The 18989-nt window shown below is 39.3% G+C and overlaps 1 protein-coding gene across 32 annotated transcripts in view; it reads right to left on the bottom strand.

Moving 5' to 3' along the window:
• The window catches only part of CEP63 (centrosomal protein 63), a 92039-nt gene that overhangs the window by 35866 nt on the left and 37184 nt on the right, over positions 1 to 18989 (bottom strand). For 30 of the 32 annotated variants that reach the window (XM_054479858.2, XM_054479838.2, XM_054479860.2 and 27 more), the window contains 3 exons: positions 9953 to 10048; positions 8993 to 9115; positions 4632 to 4745 (listed from right to left, as the gene is read on the bottom strand). In XM_054479858.2, coding sequence (XP_054335833.1) covers positions 4632 to 4745; positions 8993 to 9115; positions 9953 to 10048 — 333 coding nt within the window. The remainder of the gene's footprint in view (positions 1 to 4631; positions 4746 to 8992; positions 9116 to 9952; positions 10049 to 18989) is intronic. The other 2 variants (XM_054479843.2, XM_063662183.1) reach the window with 1 other exon arrangement.

The following is an 18989-nucleotide window of genomic DNA, read 5'->3' as shown; positions in this document are numbered from 1 at the left end:
ATACTGGCAAACCAAATCCAGCAGCACATCAAAAAGCTTATCCACCATGATCAAGTGGGCTTCATCCCTGGGATGCAAGGCTGGTTCAATATACGCAAATCAATAAATGTAATCCAGAATATAAACAGAACCAAAGACAAAAACCACATGATTATCTCAATAGATGCAGAAAAGGCCTTTGACAAAATTCAACAACCCTTCATGCTAAAAACTCTCAATAAATTAGGTATTGATGGGACGTATCTCAAAATAATAAGAGCTATCTATGACAAACCCACAGCCAATATCATACTGAATGGGCAAAAACTGGAAGCATTCCCTTTGAAAACTGGCACAAGACAGGGATGCCCTCTCTCACCACTTCTATTCAACATAGTGTTGGAAGTTCTGGCCAGGGCAATTAGGCAGGAGAAGGAAATAAAGGGTATTCAATTAGGAAAACAGGAAGTCAAATTGTCCCTGTTTGCAGATGACATGATTGTATATCTAGAAAACCCCATCGTCTCAGCCCAAAATCTCCTTAAGCTGATAAGCAACTTCAGCAAAGTCTCAGGATACAAAATCAATGTACAAAAATCACAAGCATTCTTATACATCAATAACAGACAAACAGAGAGCCAAATCATGAGTGAACTCCCATTCACAATTGCTTCAAAGAGAATAAAATACCTAGGAATCCAACTTACAAGGGATGTGAAGGACCTCTTCAAGGAGAACTACAAACCACTGCTCAGGGAAATAAAAGAGGATACAAACAAATGGAAGAACATTCCATGCTCATGGGTAGGAAGAATCAATATCATGAAAATGGCCATCCTTCCCAAGGTAATTTACAGATTCAATGCCATCCCCATCAAGCTACCAATGACTTTCTTCACAGAATTGGAAAAAACTACTTTAAAGTTCATATGGAACCAAAAAAGAACCCGCATCGCCAAGTCAATCCTAAGCCAAAAGAACAAAGCTGGAGGAATCACACTACCTGATTTCAAACTATACTACAAGGCTACAGTAACAAAAACAGCATGGTACTGGTACCAAAACAGAGATATAGATCAATGGAACACAACAGAGCCCTCAGAAATAATGCCACATATCTACACTATCTGATCTTTGACAAACCTGACAAAAACAAGAAATGGGGAAAGGATTCCCTATTTAATAAATGGTGCTGGGAAAACTGGCTAGCCATATGGAGAAAGCTGAAACTGGATCCCTTCCTTACACCTTATACAAAAATCAATTCAAGATGGATTAAAGACTTAAATGTTAGACCTAAAACCATAAAAACCCTAGAAGAAAACCTAGGCATTACCATTCAGGACATAGGCATGGGCAAGGACTTCATGTCTAAAATACCAAAAGCAATGGCAACAAAAGCCAAAATTGACAAATGGGATCTAATTAAACTCAAGAGCTTCTGCACAGCAAAAGAAACTACCATCAGAGTGAACAGGCAACCTACAAAATGGGAGAACATTTTCGCAACCTACTCATCTAACAAAGGGCTAATATCCAGAATCTACAATGAACTCCAACAAATTTACAAGAAAAAAACAAACAACCCCATCAAAAAGTGGGCGAAGGACATGAACAGACACTTCTCAAAAGAAGACATTTATGCAGCCAAAAAACACATGAAAAAATGCTCACCATCACTGGCCATCAGAGAAATGCAAATCAAAACCACAATGAGATACCATCTCACACCAGTTAGAATGGCAATCATTAAAAAGTCAGGAAACAACAGGTGCTGGAGAGGATGTAGAGAAATAGGAACACTTTTACACTGTTGGTGGGACTGTAAACTAGTTCAACCCTTGTGGAAGTCACTGTGGCGATTCCTCAGGGACCTAGAACTAGAAATTCCATTCGACCCAGCCATCCCATTACTGGGTATATACCCAAAGGACTATAAATCATGCTGCTATAAAGACACATGCACACGTATGTTTATTGCGGCATTATTCACAATAGCAAAGACTTGGAACCAACCCAAATGTCCAACAATGATAGACTGGATTAAGAAAATGTGGCACATATACACCATGGAATACTATGCAGCCATAAAAAATGATGAGTTCATGTCCTTTGTAGGGACATGGATGAAATTGGAAATCATCATTCTCAGTAAACTATCGCAAGAACAAAAAACCAAACACCGCATATTCTCACTCATAGGTGGGAATTGAACAATGAGAACACATGGACACAGGAAGGGGAACATCACACTTCGGGGACTGTTGTGGGGTGGAGGGAGGGGGAAGGATAGCATTGGGAGATATACCTAATGCTAGATGACGAGTTAGTGGGTGCAGCGCACCAGCATGGCCCATGTATACATATGTAACTTACCTGCACATTGCACACATGTACCATAAAACCTAAAGTATAATAATAATAATAATAATAAAAAGGAAAAATAAAAGATGTGACCAAAGAAAGAGAAACTACCTAAGACAGAGATTCATTTCCTATCTCCCAAGGATGTATTTCATTAGGTAGAATGCAATAGAATGCAATAAAAATTGTATGCATAAATATGTAAAAAAAAAAAAAAAAAAAGTTCTAGAGATCTGTTGCACAACAATGTACATATAGTTAACATTACTATACTATACATTTAAAAATGGTTAAGGTGGAACATTTTATGTGTATTTTACCACAATTAAAATAAAGATTGACAAGATGATGACAACTATTAATGTTACTTAATGGATATAGATAAGTTTACTTAGATGTTTAAAAAAAATGATGATCATACAGCACTGGTATATACTGAATCACTGAAAGATTTAATTTTATTTAGTTTACTAAGGCAGAAGGATAAATACATTTATATGTAACATTTTTATTAAACAATCAGACAGTTTTAGGTTAAACAAAACTATCAGAAGAACAATTCAAACACCCTTAGTAGGAAAAACAAATGTTGGCTGTTGAAAGGCTTCTTACTCTAGCCCTAACTGAATTACGGTAAGTAAAAATCCCATTTTAATAACAATGAAGTTTTAATTACATAGAGTCAATAATCACAACAGTAATATGAAATAGGATAACAGTAATTTGAAAAGAGAATCTATAATCAATAATACTCCATGGATAAATAATTGAGAACTGTAAAAATTAGGACTCAATTTTTCTTTTTGTCGATCTGAAGGCTACAATATATATACAAGAATATAACAATATCTTGGTCAAGTGTGGTGGCTCACACCTGTAATCCCAGCACTTTAGGAGGCTAAGGTGGAAGGATTGCTGGAGCCCAGGAATTCAAGATCAGCCTGAGCAATGCAGCAAGACCTCATCTCAAGAAAACCAAAAAAAAATTTTTTTTTTGTTTAAAAAAAAATATATATATATATATATACATATATAAACAATATCTTATTAGGTCTCTATGGTGCTTTGGCATTCAAGTCAAAAAACTGGTCTGGACATCTCAGGATTTCACTGGTCTGTCTGGCTGCACACCTTGCTGTGGCCTAGAAAATAAATTTCTTCCTTGCAGTTGTTGTGGACTTTTCCTACCATTTTGAATGAAGTCACTCACAGCAGAGCCACTGTTGGTAGTTTATCAGACAGCTGATATTTCAGGGAGACGAACAAAAAGTTAATGCATTATTGAGACTTAAAACAGCAAATAAACGCAGATTATTTTTAAAAACCCAAAAAGCCAAAAAAAAAAAAAAAAAAAAAAACTCTGCCTTCTAGCTATTTCAACTTACCCAGTCTGTTCCCTCATTCTATAAAACTAAGATAACTACCAACCTTGACAGATTATCATAATATTAAACAGAGAACACATACAAGAAGCACTGGGTCAATGTCTAGCACATAACAGATGATCACAAATTTTTTTAGTTTCCTTTATGTTCTTGATTCTAACTGAAAAAGGAATGAGCTGAATATGTTCTTATAAGACATATTCCTAAAGTAGGTGTGTGTTTTTTGGTTTTGCTTAAGCCATTACAAGAAAAGTTTCTATCAGTGTTCTAAAATAAGTGTTTTTGTTGCCACAAAGACACCACTTTTAGTTACTGTGCACACCATTGCCATGTGACTCTCTCCACATCTGTCCGCATAGGCAGACTAACTGAAGCTCCCTAGCTGAGACACTTCGGCCAAGACACCCCAGTGACCATAGGGATGGAGCAAGGCACAGACTATAGTAGAGCTGAGAGACCCAACAAGAGACAGAAAGACATGGAAAAGGAGACAGAGGGAGGAATGGGATTGTGGTAGGGAAGAAAGAGAGGGGAGGAAGAGAGGGCGACAAAGCTAGGGACCAAGATGAGGAGAGTGAACACGGATGCAAGCATAGAGTGAGCCTGAGTAAGCAAGACAATGACAGAGAGTGGGTGAGCAAGTCAGAAACAAGCAAGGAGGCAAAGCAGCAAGCTGGCACAAGGACATGAGCCTGGACAGGAGAGTGAATGCAAGCATGTGTGAGGGCAGGAGGGAAGGAGGAGCTGAGTCTAGATGCTGAGGAGAGGCTTCCTAAACAAGAGAGCAGGGTTCGTGGAGAGAAGCTGAAAGAGGCTAAATGGTACTAGGACGCTGCATTAAGGTAGTTCAAACTTGATCAAAACCTATCTGCTTCTCATTATTTTAAAAAGTCTTAGGCCTACCTGAATTATCTCTGATTGTTCAGCCAGAGCCTTCCTTTGTGCCTCCAGTGAAGACACCTGTTGCTGATAAATCAAGCGTTGCTTCTCCCAGTCCAGCGATTTCTGACGGAATTCCTGAGGAAGCAATTAGAGTACTTAATTTTTGAGTGCTTCTCCTCACTGTCACTACTTCCCAGACTCCCTTTAACTTTAATTTCTCCCCATGTCCCTGGGTACGCTCGCACCTTTCTCCACAGCGGGAGCCCCATTACTCACTTAGCTAACAGAGCTGGAGAGTAATACTAAATTCCTCACATACTGTGCCTCTGGATATCTGTCTTTCTAAATTTAACACCCTAATGGTGAGGAGTATGAAACACAGATGCTAAGCACTGGATTCAGATGTTTTTCAGTGATTTGCTGCCATCTAAGGGTTGTTACAATTTTCTAGTGAATTTTCAGAAAACTGATGCTAAGATAACTAAAATTTTAAAGTATGATTACAGATATCCCTTGCTATCCAAATTCTTGATATCCAGACCCAGGAATTGAACAGATTAAATTTTCAGATAAGTCCCTTGGTAACCCAAATCTTACTTCCCAGTATCTAAAACTAAGGAACCAAGTAGATTCAGATAACACAATATACTTTGATATCCAAATTTGTATTATCTCAACAGAGGAACTGCAAAAGCTTGAATAACAAAGAAAATCTGTACTAAATTTTAACAAATATTTGTAACCCAAAGCCAAACAGTTCAAAATTAATGATGGATCAAGAGTAACATCAAATTGCATGATCAAGAAAATGATTTCAATATTTATGAAAATGGGGCAAATCAAAGGGAAAGGAAACTCAATCTTTCTATCACTGTCTTCCAGGACCCTCAACTCCAGAAGTCTCAGGCTCCTTAAGATAAGTGTTGTTAACCAAATTTCTGATATTCATTCATTCATTCATTCATTCAATCATTCTACTATATATGCCAGGTACTGCTTTAGGTGTCAGGGATACAATACTTAACAAAACAAACAAAAACCCTAGTCCCACTCAACTGGGGGCAACAGATGACACATTTCTTGTATGGTATAGCAGATGGTAATACACGTTTTGGAGAAAACAGAGCATGAAGTCTTCAGAGTTGGGGTTGTAATTTTTAAAAGGGATGGCCAGACTGAGTGAAAAACATTTAAGTAAACACCTAGGGAGATGAGGGTGAAGTTACAATATTCTGGGTGGAAAAACAGCCTTGAAATAAGAGCATCCTGGTGTGTTTAAGGGTGAGAAAGGAGACTGGTGTGGCTGGAATAAAGTGAATGAAAGGGAAAGTAGAAGACAAGGTAAGAGAGATAACTGGGAATGAGACCACGTAGGCCATTAGGATAACAGGTTTTTAAGAGAAGCTGCTGGAAGGTTTTTGTATAGGAAGTGATATAATTTGACTTACATTACAGCAGAATCATTCTGGCTATCATGCTGAGAAAAGAGAAGTCTAGGATGACTCCGAGGTTTTAGGTTGAGCAAATTGAGTTATCAACTAAAACATGAATCAGTGTTGGGGAGATGAGGAAGAGAAAGACAGGACCTTTAGCTTGGACATGTTAAGTTTGACACATTTTAGACATCATAGTGGAGATAGGAAACAGGCAGTTGAAAGTTATTCTGTCATGAAGAGGCGAGGTCTTGGCTAGATATATAAATTTAGGAATTGTGAGCATATACACAGTGTTAAAGCTATGAAATTCAATGGGATCAATAGGGGAGTGAGCGTAGATAGGAAAAAAAAAAAGGAAAGGTCCAATGACATGACCCTAGGTGGTTAAGGAATAAAGGAGACTGAGGAGTGATGAACAAGGAAAAAATGGGAGAAATGTGGTTTTTCTTAAGCCAAGTCAAGAAAGTGGTTAAGGAGGTGGGAGAGATCAGCTCTCCTACAAAGCTGTAGGTAGGATGAGGAAGATAAGGACCAGCCCACAGGCTTTGGGAATGTGGAAGTCACTGGTGACCTCTATGTGAACAGCTTCTGCAGTGTGAGGGGACAAAAGCCTTATTGAGTGGGTACAAGAAAAATGAGACAAGAGGAACTGGAGACAAGTATAGATGACTGAAGTAATTTTTTAGTTATAAAATGAAAGAAATAAAATGGGGCAGAGGAGGAAGAGACGGGTCAAGAGAGGATATTTAAGAGGAGGGAAATTTGGATGCTGGTAAAAAATATCCAGTAGAGAAAAAAAATTAAGGGTGCAGAAAAGAGAAGGTGAACTGCTAGGGTAATGCCTTGGATAGAAAAGGGGGAGGGCATGGGTAGTTCCTCCAGGAAGGAAGGCAGGGTACATGGGCACAGATGCAGACAGGTGGGTGGACACAAGAGTTGGAAGTCTATAAACAGAAAGGAAGATATAACCCAAAGGTGAGGATGTGGGGAAAGGTGTTGAGAGTTTGAGGAGAAAAGCAGAAGTCTGAAATACTCATCGTGGAAAGTAGGAGATGAGAGGAAATACAGAACGATTCCAGGTAGCATTAGGACCCATTTGAGGTTAGTGACCATGAATTTAAAGTGAGAACAGACAGTATGATTAGGTTTTTCTCCAGCCACGTTCAGCGATACATGACAGGTAGAGTGGGCAGAAAGGTGGACTTAAGCAGAACTGTGATTCTGCCAAGCAAATATGAGGAAGCAAGAGAGGAGTACAGGAGATGAAGGGGAAAGTAAAAAATGTAATGACAGAATTTAAAAGCTGGCTAAGGACCAATAAGCGAGAACACCGAGTAGATAATGGAGCAGTAAAAAGGTGGCAGAATTTAATCATTTTAAGGGATGGTTAATGATTACTGAGAGTCAAAGGACTAGAGAGAGTTAGCTGAAAAGATAGGGATTGGTAGTCTGATAATTAAATGCTTGAAAATGAGATTCTAGAGGGATGGCATATATTGGTAATGACAAGAGCTAAGGAATGGCAATGGGAATAAGTAGATGAGACACAGAGATAATCAAACTATCTACGGAGGAAAGAAAGCCAAGAAACTGTAAGGTCAGAGTATTATGAGCATCATCCCTCCAGATCCTAAGATCCTCAAAGTTATGATAAGAGCAATGTCGGAGAGAACTGACAGTGAGCTGGGCGCTGAAATCAATGAGCCAAGAAAATAACCCAGAGGTCAGACGATGACTACTTTGGTTGTTATGTACATTGGCTGGCAGTATAGGCTGGTAACATGAAAATCAAAGATGGGGTTTTTGAGGTAGAAAGAAAAGAGAACAGTCAGGAAGTGGCAATGAGAAGCAAGAAGGATATAGGGTTTGGGGGGAAAAGGTATTGCCGAAAAGGGTGGAAGGGAAGCAGTATCTGCAGTCTTCTGATTCTAAGCTCTTCAAATGTAAAAAAATATTGAGATATAAAGGAATATTAAACAAAGAAATTATAATTTTAAGTAATAATAATATACTGGCATTTGTGGGTGACAGGTCACCCAGAGTAAAAACTTGTAAGTGGTCACACAAGATGTTAAACAATGTTTCTCAAATCAGAATAAGCTAGGGGAGTTGGATACAATGCAGATCCCTAGGTCCTAAGCCATACTGCTGGATCAGCATTTCTGAGAGCCTAAAAGCACCCTGGGAATTCTTATGTCCAGTGAAGAACGAATGGCAAGGACAGAGGAAGAGAATGACAGCCTTGTGCTGTTCCTTCATCTACTCTTGGTACTACTAGCTCACCACCTCCCCTTAAGTTCTCAATATATACAATAATCATGGAGTTATTCAGTCTTAATAAAACAAAGTCAGCAGAGAAGGAAGTGAATGCCTTACTGCATCTAAATGGGAATTGAGAATAATCTGATATAGAGATCACTTTGTACAAAAAGTGCCATGTACTTTCCACATTTACTAAGCCCCCACTTTATTAGGTGCTTGAGATACAATGATATATAAGACAAGAACAATGTCCATAGACGACTGCCTGTAACTAGTGGTCAATGTTTCCCAATTGGAGAGTTACTGGCATTTGAGGTACAATCATCCTTCCTGTGTGGAACACTCTTAGGCATGTTTAGTATCCCTGGTCCCTGTCCCCTAAATGCCAGTTTTATTATGCTCAGTCATTTTGACAACCAAAAAAACATGCCTCCATACATTTGCAAATGCTCCCTAAGGGTGGTACTGCCCTGTTGAGAATTATTGATGGCCAGTAACCCTGTTAACCCAGGGAACTAGATGATGATAGGATGTATGGTGGATCACCCTCTCACCTCTGAAATAGCTTAGTGGCAGTCCTAAAGATAGTAGAAAATTGGTTCCAGAAAATAGTGCCATTAGAAACAGCATTTTCCTACATGAAGGCTGACAATCACTATGAACAAATTATTACTATGAACATACCTCTATTTTTGCAGTTAACCTCTCAATTTCAGACCGATCTTCCCTGTGATTTTTGGTATTTCCTCTGAACTCCCTCATTTGCTTTTTCTGAAGCTTTTCATAGCTTCTCTTCAGTATGCCTAACTGTAGAAACAGTTATTTCTATATTTAAAGTTTAAGAATTTGTAAAGAGTAGTGGTGAGACAAATTGGTATTATGAAAACAAGAGCAGTGCTAACCAGTACTACTGAGAACATGTTAGATTTCCAAACTAAAATACAAAAGGAAACTAAAAATTAAATATGTAAAACAGACACTACTAAAGAAATATATTCAAAGAAAAAAATAAAAAAACATTTTTAAACAAAAGTTTTGTATTACAATAGCCCTGCACTTAAAGACCCTACCACCCAGCCCCACAATAAAGCAGCAAATAAAAACTCTTTTTCTTTCCTCTAGGTCTGTGATTCTCAAGCCATGCTCTTGCAGGGCGCTGATATTCAGGATGCAGGAGAAGAGTACTTTGCAATTAAATCAAAATAAAAGCAGTTTTTTCTAAATCTGAAGAATAAAATTGAGTTAATGGACAGAATTTTCTTACTTTTCTTATTTATCCCAAAATGTTTCTTAAATCTTTGGATCCTCCATTATTTATAATCTAGTAACTGATAAAAATTAAAATATTAAATGTAATTTTTGGTATCAAGCATTTCACAGTATTACACAAAAACAGCTCTATTTCTTTCAGGTACTCAACCAAGAAACATATTTTAGCATCTCTTCTAGGTAGTATCAAACCTACAGTTAGGCAAACCTCTTTACCTGGATTAAAGAACAGAGAAATGGATTCCCACTCCTGTATCTTTCATGGAGTATGTATTTCCCACTTTACAAAGTAGAAACTGGCTTTCATTAACAAAGTTCTCAAGGGTGAAAGAGAGAGAACTACACACACAACATTTAACAAAACTAAAATCTCACTTCTTCATGTAGTTTCTTCAACTCCTGCTTATACTCCATGGTCATCTCTTGCTTGATTTTTTCATGTTCTTCTACCTGCTGATGCAACATTCCAACCTAAAAGCAGAAAGGTGGTAGTATTTTTCACTATTAGCATTGAAACAACATCCCTGAGACATAAAAATAGAAAATAATCTCTATTTATTTGTAAATTCAAGTTCTCAAATGCATATATATGGTGATACCCCACTTCTTAGGAAGTCAAATACCTAGTTATTTAATAATTCTTAACACTGCCAAAAAATAGTGAACAAACAACTAGTTTTTAGAATTTCTAGGTTTAGATGAAGACTCTCTCTCTTTTTCTTTTTTTCTTTTTGAGATGGAGTCTCACTCTGTCGCCCAGGCTGGAGTGCAGTGGCGCAATCTCGGCTCACTGCAACCTCTGCCTCCCAAGTTTAAACAATTGTCTGCCTCAGTCTCCCGAGTAACTGGGATTACAGGCGCATGCCACCACACCTGGCGAATTTTTATATTTTTAGTAGAGACAGGGTTTCCCCATCTTGGCCAGGCTGGTCTTGAACTCCTGACCTCATGATCCACCTGCCTCGGCCTCTCAAAGTGCTGGGATTACAGGCGTGAGCCATCGTGCCCGGCCAAAACTGTCTCTCTCTGTCTGATTATCCTACTCAACCCTTTTCATCAAAAAAATCTCATGAAAATAAGAAATATAAAATTTTGAGAGCCCTGGAAACCAACAATACTGCATAGAAAATCTAGAAGACCTTAGGAATAATTTCTCTACAATAAAGTACAGAACAGTAATGTCAGACAGGAAAACAAAAGGAGGCTTGTGCCTGCTTTACCATTTACCCAACTTCAGAGAAACGAGTTCCACCAACCATGGTAAGGAAGTTATCCTAACCCACTTTTCAATGATTTGATACCAGTGACATCTATTTTTTGCCAAGCCTTCACCTCCACAAGTATCCAGCAGTATTTCTTTTAATAACCAGCTAGAATTTCATCTACTGATAAGTAGGGAGGGAGAGGGAAAACAGGGAACAGAAGGGAGTAAACAATCACAATCTAGAACAGTAAATTTTTTTAAAGTACTAGAAATAAGCTACTTATAAGAATGAGGAGTAAATGCAATTCCAATAAAAAATTATAGTGGAATTTATTTTTTTAAGAAACTTGAAAAAGTCATTCTAAAGTTCAAACTGGAAGAATGGGAAATACAGCCAATAAAATGGAAAAGTCTAGTTTTAAAAAAAGATGTAAGTGAATGATGTAACTGAATTTCTGGATGAAAGGAAATTTTCTGAGCTTAAAACTAATGAAAAAGTAATTTTAAAATGATAAATTTAACCATGTAAAACTTCTATTTTTAAAAAATTCAATTAACAAAATTAAAAGGTAAATAAACTGAAAAAAATATTTACAAAAAAATCAAAGGGCTTTTAACTTTTAGCATACAAATGACTTACAAATTTGTAAAAAGTATTAAGCTCTCAACAGAAAAATAACTCAAGGACAAGAATGATTCCCACAAAAATATAAATGTCCAATAAACATGAAAAAAGGCTTAATTTCACTAGCAATCAGAGGAAAACATCCAATGGCATTTTATATCTATCAAATTAGCAAAGATCTTATAAAACAAGACTTGTGCGGGTAAGTTATCTGGAATCAAAGACCATAAAGTGCTGAAATACAAAGCACATGACTGTTCCAGAAAGCAATGTGGGCGTCGATATTAAAACACTTATAAATATTCTTAACCTTGCTGGGCACGGTGGTTCACACCTGTAATCCCAGCACTTTGGGAGGCCGAGGCAGGCAGATCACGAGGTCAGGAGCTCAAGACCATCCTGGCTCACACGGTGAAACCCCATCTCTACTAAAAATACAAAAAATCAGCCAGGTGTGGTGGCGGGTGCCTGTAGTCCCAGCTACTCGGGAGGCTGAGGCAGGAGAATGGTGTGAACCCAGGGGACAGAGCTTGTAGTGAGCCCAGATCGTGCCACTGCACTCCAGCCTGGGCGACAGAGCAAGACTCCGTCTCAAAAAAAAAAAAAAAAAAAAAAAAATCTTAACCTTGACTTCGTAAACACTACTTTTAGAAATCCATGTAAAAAAAATAAATGTAGAGCCAGGTAGAGTGGCTCACACCTGTAATCTCAGCACTTTGGGAGGCAGAGGCAGGCGGATGGCTTGAGCCCAGGAGTTTAAGACCAGCCTGGGCAACATGGTGAGACCTTTTCTCCACAAAAAAGGAAAAGAAGAAAATAAATGTAGATGTTAAGAATTTGTTGGGGCCAGGTGCGGTGGCTCACACCTGTAGTCACAGCACTTTGGGAGGCCAAGGCAGGCGGATCACTTGAGGTCAGGAGTTTGAGACCAGCCTGGCCAACACGACAAAACCCCATCTCTACCAAAAATACAAAAATTAGTTAGACCTGGTGGCAGGTGCCTGTAATTCCAGCCACTCAGGAGGCTGTGGCACAAGAATCGCTTGAACCCAGGAGGTGGAGGTTGCACTGAGCTGAGATGGCACCACTGCACTCCAGCCTGGGCGACAGTGAGACTCAGTCTCAAAAAAAAAAAAATTGTCAATGGGGATTTGTTCTTTTATAAAAACTGGACAAATTGGAAAAAATCTGAATGTTTATAAACAAACTGTGAATGAATATAATGAATGAATGTACCTAATAAAATATGCAAACATTAAGCTGTATTAAAATAGTTAACATGAAAAATACTTACCATTTAAAAGACATATGGATATAAAAAGTATACTATACTAAAATCCCAATTTTGTGAAGGATTTTTACTGAAGTCTACTTACATAGCTTAAAGGAAATACACCAAATGTTAATACAGATGAACTCTGATTCAAGGTATTATGATTATTTTTTGCTTCATAGTTTGTCTTTTCTAAATTTTCTCCAATGGCTACTGCTTTTATTAGCAAGAAAAGAACATTTTAAAAAAGAAAAGAGGCTGACCCTAAGCCCACCTACTTTGCTTTGATAAAGATCATGAGGACTCATCTGTTTAATTAAAACAAGTTGAAGAGTCTTAACTATTCGTATTTCCTAGCCCACAATCCACCAGAAGATCCAAAATTAGAAAGTATGGTAGGTAGAAGGGGTAACTGCAATGCTCAGCAGAAATGAGCAATAGCTTTTAGCAAAGACAGAAGAAAAAAGAGAAACAGATTATCCCAAAAGGAGACTCATGTCTACACTTCTATAACCCGTAAAGACAAAGCACATCAAGCACATCGTATGTAACAGCCATTACTCCTAACACACCACAACCAAGAGAAAAGGCAACCCTCAAAACACCACACACACACACATACACATACACACACACACACCCCTCCTTAAACTTTCAGTAGTGTGGCCTTTTGTTCCTCTATCACATGTTACACAAGACCCACCTGCAGAATTATAAAAACTTTAAATGATTTCATAAGATCTGCTAATGGCATGGGAGCTGACTAGGGAGTTCTCAAACTTAGCCTAAAGAGTTCTTTGACCAAGGTTTTTAAAGATTGAAGACAAAGAAGGGGGGGAAAAAAAACCAGGGGGAGGGCAAGATGGCTGACTAGACACAGCCAGGAGGAAAAGCTGCCAATGACGGACTGAGACAACTGGTGTGCTCCTAACAGATCTTCAGAGGGGGTCACTGAGAGTGGATGGAGGGAAGACACAGAAGCTGGGCTGAAGGGGGAGAAAGCTGGTAACCATACATGAGGCGACTACGCACCTGGACTCATTCCTGGCCCAAACAGCTCTGGAAAAACAAGTGAGCTGAACTAGCAAGGAGCAACCCACTCTTGCCACGGGCCTCTGGAACCCCTCGACCACCATGAACACTCAAGTTGACAGGGTGAGCCCCTTAGAGAAGTGATAGGGGCAGCAAGCCAGCTGATATGGAGCCCAGAGGGTTTGGTGTGGGAGTATCTGTGGTGGGGCATGGCCAGGGATAGCCATCCCCCTAGGCTTAAATGGAACCCATAGGAGACTTTAGCTCTAAGGCAACTGTTGGACCTGAACTCTGCAGGGTAGTCTTGCCCATCATATGGGGCTGGTCTCACCTGACCACCCCTTGGCCTGCTGGCCTCTCCCAGGGCCCCAGCCTGGCCACACATGCTTACAGGGCAGCCTTGGGTAGCCTGGGGGACTGCATCATAGCTTCTGTGCTGGCAGACTATGCCTGACCTGCAGAGAGCTCCAGCGGAGTGGCCCCCATGGCTATGTACCAGCCTGTACATTCAGTCCCCATACTGCAGCTTCCCTGGGCCCATAGCAACTCCCCATATGGCTTTGCTGGCATGTGCCTATGCCGGCAGGTTTTGCTTTTCTTGCCCCACCGGCAGGCAAGTGTACATGTATCCACCTTGCCACTGCTGTGGCGGGAGTGCAGTTCATTCCCCATGTCCCCACTGACCACCACTGCAGACAGAACCTTGGTGGGCACCAAACCAGCCAGCCCTGCCTCCACCAGTGCTCCTTCCTTGCACCAACACTGCCGGAGGAGTGAAACTAGGCACAGAGAATAACAGATCCTCCCCCGCATGGAGCAACCACTCCTGTTTGCAGTACACAGAGAAGGCACACAGACCTGCAACCGCCAGCACCCTGCCCCCAAGCCAACACCACCACCAGTGCCACTGTGCACAGTCGCCAGCAGGGGTCCCCACTCACCTCCCAGCTGTGTTGCCTCCTCCACTGTGGTGAATGCTCTCAGGGAGGCAGGCACCCTGGCACCCACCAGCACCCTGCCATAGCTGACAAGTGTGTCCCCCACTGCACTGCTGCTACCACTGCTGCTGGCACATGTAAACAAGGATGAATCCCACTGTCACCACACTATGAAATGCTTTGGCTGCCACCACCCATTGGGGTGTAGTGACTGGTGGTCCGAGAGCACTCTGACACCCCAATGCAGTGGATTCCTAACTTCAGGGAGCCAGAGAAAAAAGTTGGGGCCCAATACAAGCCCCCCAGAGTTAGAGCACACAGTCTAGGAGTTGGGAGCTGAGCAATGGCCACCTAAAATCTTCCAGAAACAAAGCCAGTTGGCTGAATCTACCTTATACTACAATCAAACTCTCAAGGTCATCAAATATGATAAAAGGAAAAAAAACAACCTCATCCAAGGGTCAGCAACTTCAAAGACTGAAGGAATGTAAGCCCACAAAGATGAGAAAGAAATAGTGCAAGAACTCCAAGAACTCAAAAAGCCAAAGTATCTTCCTTCCTCCAAACAACCATATCACTTCTCTAGTAAGGGTTCAGAACTGGGCTAAGATGGCTGAAATGACAGAAATATAATTCAGAGCATGGATAGGAACAAAGAACACTGAGCTACAGGAGTATATTGAAACCCAGTCCAAGGAAGCTAAGAATCATGATAAAACGATGCAGGAACTGACAGACAAAATCGGCAGTATAGAAAGGAACGTAAGCAACCTGATAGAGCTGAAAAGCACACTGCAAGAATTTCATAATGCCATCACAAACATTAATAGCAAAACAGACCAAGCAGGGGAAAGAAATCTCAGAGCCTGGAGACCACCTTTCTGAAATAAGACAGTCACTGACAGACAAAATAGACAGTATAGAAAGGAATATAACCAACCTGATAGAGCTGAAAAACACACTACAAGAATTTTATAATGCAATCACAAGTATTAACAGCAAAATAGACCAAGCAGAGCAAACAATCTCAGAGCTTGAAGACTGGCTTTCTGAAATAAGACAGGCAAGAATAGAGAAAAAAAGAATGAAAAGGAATGAATAAAACCCCCAAGATATATGGGATTATGTAAAGATGCCACATCTACAACTCATTGGTGCCCCTGAAAGAGATGGGGAGAATGGAACCAATCTGGAAAACATATTTCAGGATATCATCCACGAGAACTTTCCCAACCTAGCTAGAGAGGCCAACATTCAAATTCAGGAAATGCAGAGAACCCCAGTAAGATACTTCACAAGATCATTCCCAGGACACATAATCATCAAATTCTCCAAGGTTGAAACTAAGGAAAAAAATGTTAAGGGCAGCCAGAGAGAAAGATCAGGTCACCTACAAAGGGAATATCAGACTAATGGTAGACCTCTTGGCAGAAACCCTACAAGCCAGAACAGATTGGAGGCATATTCAACATTCTTAAAGAAAAGAAATTTCAACCCAGAATTTCATTATCTGGCCAAACTAAGCTCTGAAGGAAGCACCATATATGGAAAGGAAAGATCATTAACAGCCACTACAAAAACAGACTAAAGTACACAGACCAGTGATACTATAAAGCAACCACATAAAAAACTGCAAAATAACCAGCTAACATCATCATGAGAGAATCAAATCCATACATATCAATACTAACCTTGAATGTAAATGAGTTAAATGCCCCCAATTAAAAGGCACAGAATGGCAAGCTGGATAAAGAATCAAGACCCATTGGTATGCTGTCTTCAAGAGACCCATCTCACATACAGTGACATACATAGCAGAAGATGAGAAATAACCAAAATTAGAGCTAAGTTGAAGGAGACTGAGACACAAAAAAACATTCAAAAGATCAACAAATCCAGAAGCTGATTTTTTGAAAAAATTAAAACAGACCACCAGCTAGACTAATAAAGAAGAGAGAAGATTCAAATAGACACAATCAGAAATGATAAGGAAGATATCACCCCTAACCCCACAGAAATACAAACAACTGTCAAAGAATACTATAAACACCTCTATGCACATAAACTAGAAAATCTAGAAGAAATGGATAAATTCATGGACACATACACCACCTAAGACTGAACCAGGAAGAAACTGAACCCCTGAACAGACCAATAACAATTTCTGAAATTGAATCAGTAATAAATAGCTTACCAACCAAAAAAAGCCCAGGGTCAGATGGATTCACAGCTGAATTCTACCAGATGTAGAAAGAAGAGCTGGTACCATTCCTGCTAAAACTATTCCAAAAAATTGAGGAGGAGGGACTCCTCTCTAACTCATTCTATGGGTTGTGCATCATCCTGATACCAAAACCTGGCAGAGACACAACAAAAAAAGAAAACTTCAGGCCAATATCATTGATGAACATTGATGCAGAAATCCTCAACAAAATAATGGCAAATCAAATTCAGCAGCACATCAAAAAGCTTATCCACCACAGTCAAGTAGGCTTCATCCCTAGGATGCAAGGTTGGCTCGACATACACAAATCAATAAATGTGATTCATCATATAGACAGAACTAAAGCCAAAAACCACATGATTATCTCAATAGATGCAGAAGAGGCTTTTGATAAAATTCAACACCCTTCCATGTTAAAAACTCTTAATAAACTAGGTGCTGAAGAAACGCACCTCAAAATAGTAAGAGCCATCTATGACAAACCCAAAGCCAATATCATACTGAATGGGCAAAAGCTGGAAACCCTTGAAAACCAGCACAAGAGAAGGATGCCCTCTCTCACCACTCCTATTCAACATAGTTTTAGAAGTCCTGGCCAGAGCAATCAGGCAAAAGAAAGAAATAAAGGGCATCCAAATAGGAAGACAGGAAGTCAAACTATCCCTGTTTGTAGATGACATGATCCTCTATCTAGAAAACCCCATAGTTTCAGCCCAAAAGCTCCTTAAGCTGATAAACAACTTCAGCAAAGTCTCAGGATATAAAATCAATATACAAAAGTCACTAGCACTGCTATACACCATCAACAGTCAAGCTGAGAGTCAAATCAGGAATGCAATCCCATTCACAAATGTCACAAAAAGAATAAAATACCTAGGAATATAGCTAACGAGGGAGGTGAAAAATCTATAGAAAAAATATACAACACTGCTCAAAGAAATCAGAGATGACACAAACAAATGGAAAAACATTCCATGCTCACGGAAGGAAGAATCAATATCATTAAAATGGCTATACTGCCCAAAGCAATTTACAGATTCAACACTATTCCTATTAAACTACCAAATGACATTCTTCACAGAACTAGGAAAAACTGTTTTAAAATTCATATGGAACCAAAAAAGAGCCTGAATAGCTAAGGCAATCCCAAGCAAAAAGAACATAGCTAGAGGCATCACACTACCCAACTTCAAACTATACTACAGGGCTACAGTAACCAAAACAGTATGGCACTGGTGCAAAAACAGATACATAGACCAATGGAAGAGAACAGAGAACCCAGAAATAAGGCTGCACACCTGTAACTATCTGATCTTCAACAAAACTGACAAAAACAAGCAATAAGGAAAGGAGTCCCTATTCAATAAACGGTGCTGGGATAACTGGCTAGCCATATGCAGAAGATTGCAACTGGACCCCTTCCTTGTATTATATACAGAATTAACTCAAGATGGATTAAAGACTTAAATGTAAAGCCCAAAACTATAAAAAACTCTGGAAGACAACCTCAGCAATGCCATTCTGGACATGGAAACAGACAAAGATTTCATGACAAAGACACCAAAAGCAACTGCAACAAAAGCAAAAGTCAGCAAATGGGATCTAATTAAACTAAAGAGTTTCTTTACAGCAAACAAAACTATCAACAGAGTGAACAACATATAGAATGGAAGAAAACTTTTGCAAACTATGCATCTGACAAAAGACTAGTATCCAGCATCTACAAAGAACTTACAGTTACAAGAAAAAAACAAACCACCCCACTAAAAATTGGGCAAAGGATATGAACAGACACTTTTCAAAAGAAGGCATACAGGCAGCCAACAATCATATAAAAAAATGCTCAACATCATTGATCATAAGAGAAACACAAATCAAAACCACAATGAAATACCATCTCACATTGGTCAGAATGGCTATTATTTAAAAGTCAAAAAATAACAGATGTTGGCAAGGTTGCAGAGAAAAGAGAACGCTTATACACTGTTGGTGGGAGTGTAAATTAGTTTAACCACTATGGAAGATGATGGTGATCCTTTAAAGATATAAAAACAGAAATATCATTCAACCCAGCAATCCCATTACTAGGTATATACCCAAAAAAATCTAAATCGTT

Source organism: Pongo pygmaeus, chromosome 2, assembly GCF_028885625.2.
Source record: "Pongo pygmaeus isolate AG05252 chromosome 2, NHGRI_mPonPyg2-v2.0_pri, whole genome shotgun sequence".
Taxonomy (NCBI): domain Eukaryota; kingdom Metazoa; phylum Chordata; class Mammalia; order Primates; family Hominidae; genus Pongo; species Pongo pygmaeus.
This window is presented reverse-complemented; position numbering and strand designations above follow the sequence as displayed.